The sequence below is a fragment of the Dendrobium catenatum genome, unplaced genomic scaffold, assembly GCF_001605985.2.
Source record: "Dendrobium catenatum unplaced genomic scaffold, ASM160598v2 fragScaff_scaffold_16, whole genome shotgun sequence".
Lineage (NCBI taxonomy): Eukaryota > Viridiplantae > Streptophyta > Magnoliopsida > Asparagales > Orchidaceae > Dendrobium > Dendrobium catenatum.
Window position 1 is genome coordinate 15,882 of NW_021318478.1, and position 7,720 is coordinate 23,601.

The 7,720-nt window shown below is 33.4% G+C and overlaps 1 protein-coding gene across 1 annotated transcript; it reads right to left on the minus strand.

The window, feature by feature from the left end:
- Positions 1-3,920: 3,920 nt before the first annotated feature.
- Positions 3,921-4,824, minus strand: LOC110109864 (transcription factor SRM1-like). Its single transcript, XM_020841073.2, has 2 exons — positions 4,266-4,824; positions 3,921-4,178 (listed from the first exon to the last, which is right to left on the minus strand). The coding sequence occupies exons 1-2, from the start codon at positions 4,751-4,753 to the stop codon at positions 4,004-4,006; spliced, it is 663 nt and encodes a 220-aa protein (XP_020696732.1). The 5' UTR covers positions 4,754-4,824; the 3' UTR covers positions 3,921-4,003.
- Between the last annotated feature and the right edge of the window lie 2,896 nt (positions 4,825-7,720).

The window sequence follows — 7,720 nt, forward strand, 5'->3', positions numbered from 1 at the left end:
GGGAGAATAGAGAGGAAATGAGAGAAGAGAAAGAAAAAGCTCGGATTTTGAGGCTACGTTGCAATTTTTGTTAGTCGTACGAGTTGAGATATTTGCTTGTCTCACTGCAAGGAATCCATACTCTATTTTTTATTTCAAAGATTATGTATTTTTAATATTTTTTTGATTAAATTTGTGTTTTCATTACCGAAAAATGTGATATACATAATTTATTAACCATGTGATTGAGATATTGAGCTTGAAAATGAGATACTGATTTATTACTAATATATAATAACTGGATAACATGTGAACACTCTTATATGATTTTACTACATATTTTGCTACATTAATTTGATTTCAACTATCTTTTCTAATGTTTTGATTTGATGTTTTATCAGATTTCTTTACTGATTGGTATTACGAATAAGACGATTGTTTTATAGATTTGACACTTATACTAGTTTACTACTTTACTAGCTTTTATACTATAGTATTTTAGTGTTTATAAATTATATTACTATTGTGTTTGAATTTTACTATTTTTATATTGATTCAATGATTATATGAATGCAACTGTTATGATTTGACTGTTGACATACATATTGCTCCTTTGCCGTGTTTTGAATTCAATTATAAGTTTTGGTGACCTGTTGGGCTTTTTAAGCTCATTATATGTGGCTAAATGATTTCAGGTCAGGGTATGGGAGCAGGATTGTGAGGATGGTCAAGATTCTTTAGGTTCTATTTCTTTTAGTTATTCTTTTGTACTCTGGATAAAACGATAATTATGTAGACCCTGAGTATTATATGTGATTTTTTTGGAAATGAATATAGATGTGTATATTGATGTTTTAAATTTTATAATATGTTGTACTGTTTATTACTGATAGATAATATTAAATAGTTATGATTATTGTTTATTAAAAGATTAAAAGAATAATTCTTCCTATTTAGATTTTGAGGCATCAAAATTGATATCAAAGCATAGTTGTTGGAAGAATTGATTGTTACTATAGCCGTAGGAATTAATTGAGAGTTGAGTAAAATGGGTAGTTTAAGGTGTATTAGTTAACATACATAACTGAATGACATTTTATAGAATGAATTGCACGACTGTAAGAGTTCTTGATGAGTTTTGATTTGTATTTGATTTAATTTATGATTTGATATGAATTTGGTTTATATCAATTTTATGCTCGAATCCTTAAGGAAAATGTCGGGGACGACATTTTATTGAGGTGAGTAGATTGTAATAATCCGTATTTCAATTTTGTCATGTTTTTTGAGTCATAATAACTCCAAATCACAATCCGTCTTCGCTATGATATTTTGATCGAAGTATTTTACTTACATAAATTTTTTCGTAATTTTTGTACACTGGTGAAAATCCTTAAGGAATTAGTACATATCGGTATAATTGAGAATTTTGGGACCATTAAGTGTCCGTTTTACAAACCGACTTCATCGATATTTTTTAAATAACATGGTTTATTTTATGGATATTTTTCTATACATTTTGAAGTCCAAAAATAATTTATTTAAATTTTATTCTAAAGAATTCATTTAATTAAATATTAAATAAATATTATATTATTATAAATATCCTAAGTCACTAAGATATTTTATTAAAAAAGCTTTTTAGTTTTCTTTTCCCTCATGATTTCGGCTAACAGAGAGCCATTAGGGAGAATAGAGAGGAAATGAGAGGAAAGAAAGAAAAAGCTCATATTTAGAGGCTACTATGCGATTTTCATCAGTCGGGCCAATTGGAATTTTTGCTCATCTCACTGTAAGGAATCTATACCCTATTTCTAATTTCAATGATTTTATATTTTTAATATTTTTCTGATTAAATTTGTATTTCCGGTACCAAAAAATATGATATACAGAATTTATTGAGCATGTGATTGAGATATTGAGCTTGAGAATAAGATATTGATTTAATGATGATATACACTAACTGGATAGAATGTTAACACTCTTATATGATTTTACTTCATTGATTTAATTTCAACTATCTTTACTTATGTTTTGATTTGATGCTTTATCTGATTTCTTTACTAATTGATATTACGAATACGATGATTGTTTTATAGATTTGACACTCATATTGGTTTACTGCTTTACTAGCTTTTGTACTATAGTATTTTAGTATTTATAGATTCTTCTACTAATGCATATAAATTTTACTGTTTCTACATTGATTCAATAATCATACGAATATAACTGATATGATTTGACTGTTGACATGCAGATTGTTCTTTTGCCGTACTTTCAATTCAGTTATAGGTTTTGGTGAACTACTGAGCTTTTTAAGCTCATTATATGAGGTTAAATGATTTCATGTCATGGCAGGTGAGTAGGAGTGTGAGGTTGGTCAGGATTCTTTAGGTTCTATTTTTTAGTTATTCCTTTGTACTAGTGATGATTGTGTAGATCCTGAGTATTGTATATAATTTTTTAATAATGAATATAGATGTGTATATTGATGTTTTAAATTTTAGAATCTGTTGTACTGTTTATTACTAATATATGATATTAGACATCTCTAGTTATTATTTATTAAAAGGTTAAAAAAATAATTATTCCAATTTAGATTCCGGAGCATCACGTACATATACGGTCTCTAGATCTTGTATGAGTGTGATTATATTTTGTAGCCATGAGTTAGTACATTTTTATTTTATTTTATTTAGATCTTAAATAATTTTTTTTCTTTTTCATTACCTTCTATAAGCAAATATATAATCTCTCACCTTTTTAATGAAAAAAAAAAATTCAATATTTCATTATTAAAATTTGGTTAAGATGAGTTTAAAAATTATTGGATAATCATTGAAAATAGTAAAATATATAAGTAATTAATTAAAAATTATATTACACTAATCTCAAATTAAATCTAATGAATTTTTAGTTTCATTTTAATCAAATTTAAATCAAAAACCTAATCCAAAATTGAACCATCCTATAAGACCTTCATAGTTACATAACAATACTCATAAATAAGCTTTCTCAAACATTTACAAAAACACTTAATGAATAAAAACATCTGACTAATGCATATTTTAACATATATCAAACTTAAAAACAAAAAAAATAAATAAAATAAAAAAAAACATATATCAAGCTTCCTATAAAACTATTGTATGGTGTCCCTTCAATGTCTATTTCTTAAGATTTTAGCTTATAAAATGCTCTCTATTAAATTTGTTTCCTTTTCCATTGGGAGAAATGCCATCTTCTTAAGTCTTCAAAGTGAATCTATCAATAACTCAATTAATATAATAAGTTCTAGATCAACCCCTTAATTTCTTGTATTTTATCTCTTTGAATTTTGAAACTAAGCACAAAATTAGCTCTTCTAACATCCTTAATCTAAAAATTCTTCGCTAGCATTTGATTAGCCTCACGAAGAAAATCCAATTCATAGCTTGACATATAACACCAAGAACATAAATTTTCTTCGTGCTTAGCGTCACGAAGAAAATTCAATTCTTTTTATATCATCGAAAGCATGACGATCTAACATGACTCTCAAAGATTATCTATTAAATTTTTCATCTTTTGATCGAAAAAATTTGAGACATCTAGTAAATATAATTAACAAAGTGCCTCCCATAGTCTAATTAACATTGATTTTACTAATATTAAACTTCCATAATTACAATTCCAACTTTTTTATATATAACACACATAAAAATATCATGCTACTTACAAAGCTAATGCTAAAAAAATTAATATTTCATATGTGCAAATCTTAGACAACTTTAATATTAAATATATCACTAATATTTTTCATTCAAACCATCTGGATCACCCTATAAATTTTAATATTTCATTCTTTGTATTCATATTTGATTTATGGGTGATAGTCATAAAATATTAAAAATTTGATAGATAAATATCATAATATGAAGTGGTATATATGTAAATACAAAAAAGAAACATAATAATTCATAATAATAATATCCTTATCATATACCACCATGCACAACTTATCCCACCCCTTCACCTCTTGCTCTCAAGAAGTGATGTCATGAATACTCTTCCTCTTGCTCTCCTTCTTCACATTCTGCCTCAGATAAAACTTCTGCGCGTGGCTCGCCACCTGAGTCGGCGTCCTCGTCTTCACCGCCCATCTCGATATATTCCTCCAATCCCCTCTCCCAAATCTCTCCAGCCCCTCCAAAAACCTCCTACAAATTTCCCCCAAAATCAATCATCAATCCCAAAACGGCCTAATCCACCGCAAATCAAAATCAATCCTCAACAGAAAAACATACCTGTGCTCATCCTCCGTCCACGGAACCCCTTTCCTCCTCCCATCCTTCGCCGGCTGCTGATCCGGCGATCGGCCGATGGGATCGTCCTCGTCTTCATCATATTCGGGCAGATCGAATCCGCCTGAATCGATGAGGGCGATGTCGTGGAGAAGGGCGATGTAATGGAGATGGATGTCTTCCGGCGACTTGCTCGGGATCTGCGACGCGATCCGAAGCCAACGGTCCGGGGTTTCGTCCGGCATGTCGACGAGGGCTTTCTCGAACGCCTTGTTCTCCTCCGGCGTCCAGTTCGCCCGATTCGTCGGGATGTTGCCGGAGCCGGTGGCGATGTGCTGGTGGCTGCCGTTCATGTCTGCGTTCGAAGAGTAATGTCGAATGCTGATAGCGAGATGTCGGGATGGTGCTCCGCATGGACACCGCACCGGGCGGCTATTTAGAGCAAAATCTTCGTCGGTGGGAGCTGATATCGGAACTCCCACTTTAATCATCTTATATTAACTTAATTTTATTTTATTTATCTCGAAATAAATTTAATAATTTTACAATATAGTATAATAAAAATATATATCATATGATATACCAAGCAACTTTTTTTATGTATTAATTTTTTTAAATGAAATGAGCTTCATTATATTATTAAATAATTATTTGTCGGTAGTTTTATAATCAATTTTATAAAAAAGTTACAATCATCCCAAATGGACCCTACAAGGCTATTAATTTGCTTTAAAAAAATGAATGTAGTAAAAAGCTCAGTAAAGATGGTGGTCGATAGCAACAGAGAAATTATTCTGTGTGGAGATTGGGCACAGCTCTGCATCTGAAGACAAATCAAGTGTAGTCACGTCAGCGGTATCGAGCCGCAGTACCGAACCACGATATACAAAATGAAGTGATGTGTCACATTCTAATTGGCCTCCGGACTACGTTCGACGTTCAAAGGGCAAGTGGAAGTCCCCATCAAAATTGGAGTAAACTTGCGATATATTTTAAATTTTGATTTGAATTTATCAAAAACAAATTATAAATATGAATTTGAAAAACACCAAAACTTTTTAAATATATGTATGGCATATTTAACGCTCATATTTTATCAAATTAAAAACCCCTAAATGAGTAATTTGAAAAAAGAAAAAGTAATTTAAAAAATGAGCAAACAAATAAAATAAAATTGTTGAACAAATTAATTGAATAAATAATTATGATTGAGGAAGGTGCATAAGTAATATTTTTTATGGCCTGCAGGTATCAGAGGACAAGACGCAAACGTTCGCTTGTGGCGGCGTAGTGGATAAGCATTGTAGCGGGAATGCACACGTGTAAGCCACGACGGGAGAGCAGATTTCGAAGGTCGTAATATGCAAATCTCAGCCGTGCTTTTTGGATCAGATGGATGTGAGGATCACGGCGTGGGCGGCTGGCTGATTGCGACGCCTTGCTATAATGTTCGGATTTTGTTTCCAATTGGACCCTTACACTCCGAACTCCAATTTCAACTAATTTATAATCAAATTGAATGTTTATGTGAAGAGTATAACTACATTAGAATTGATCCAATCCGAACACGAATGGGCCCAAATCAAAAGATCATAACGTATTTTGATGCTTCAATACATAAAATAATTGGGTGATCAAATGATTTCCAAATATGACATGCTTATAATCGAATCGAGCAGCTCTATAAGCCGAATCCAATGAGCCCAAGTTGGATGAATACTCCATGATTAAGGCACTTCAATGTTGGATGAATACTCTATGATTGAGGGAATCAGTATAGACCGTCTGATGGAGTACTACAAATCTATCTTTGATATTCTTCATATTTATAGGACATATCACTTTCAGAATCTATAAATAGACCTTCTCTTCCCACATGAAGGTGGTATGGGGCCTTCGGAAGCTTGGATATTCGCCAGAGATCAAGAGAGGTATAAGACTTGAAAAATTGAGGGGCTCAACTCCGACACCACCACCGGTGAACCCTCATTGCCCTGCCACTATTGTCGAACCAATGCTTGAACATTGCTGTTGGACCTCGGTCAGGCCACCTCCACTGACTACAGTACTTATGATCACCTCTGTCGCCCGTTAACTACGATCCCTTCGACCACTGTCGTCTGCCATCTACAAACCCTCCAACCTCCGTCGCTCGCCGACTACGGTCCTTTCAACCACCATCTCATATTGACTACGGTCCCTCAAACCACCTTCGCCCATGACTACGGTACCTCCAATCACTATCGCTCACCAACTACGGCCCTTCCGACCTCCATGCAAACTACAATTGCCCTAACCTCCATTGCCCTCCGACTACGGTCCCCTTAACCTCCATTGCCCGCCGACTACACTCCCTGGCCTTAACCTTCATCGCCCGCCGACTGCAGTCCCTCGCACCATTATTGCTCGTCGACTATGGTACCTCCCACTACTATTGCCCGTTCACTACTGTCTCTCCGACCTCTGTCACTGGACAACGATCACTCCAACCACAGTCATCCAACTATAGTCCCTCTGAACATCGTAGCCTAACTACAGTTCTTTTGACATATGCCACTTGTCTACTACGATCCATTCAACCTCTATCACCCAACTAAGGTCCCTCCGACCACTGTCGCCCAACTTTAGTTCTTATAACCCCCGTCACTTGCTGACTATGCCCCCTCGGACCTCTATCGCCTAAATACAGGAACCAACCAAATAATCAAACCAACAGTCTCAAGAACAACTCTCCTTACAGTGGGTTATTTCAGCCCCAATCAAGTAAAGTGATTTATATGATGTACATTTGTTACATTGAGCCAACACCTTCTCCCAATAAAGGACATTATTTGTAATTAACAACAAATACTAGTGGATTTATTTAAACTGGGCAAGGTCTTGTAGTTTTTCCCTTTGTTTAAAGGTTTACATATAAAAAATATTGGTTTCACTTACTCTATCTCACCTGTCTGTGTGAGAAATTTTCATACAAAGGTATGACTCTAAACTCTGTATCTCTCTAACTTCGTGAATGTTCTAGGATGCAACAATATGATTTTGAAATTTTGATTATTATAATAGAAGAGAATCCAATATAACGTATTTTATTTATTACTTTAAAATATATAATTTAACTATTGTTAATGAATTATAAAATTATAAGATTTTGCCAATTTCTAAATATATTTACTTTTTTTCCCGTTCATCATCACCACCACCATCAACATTGCAACCACCATCATCATCGATGTCACCCTCAACCGCTACCCTTGGTGTAAATTACTGTTGTTGATGCCATCCATCATTTTGGACACCAACATTGCCTCCGGCTGGCACCGATCAGTATTATTGTCTGGCACCTACCATCTATGGCCCCCCTAAGATCTTAAACATTTAAAAATAAGGTTTATTTTACATCAATTCAAAATCAAATTATAAGTCGACTGAATGAAAAGAAAGATGCTACTTCAATAAAG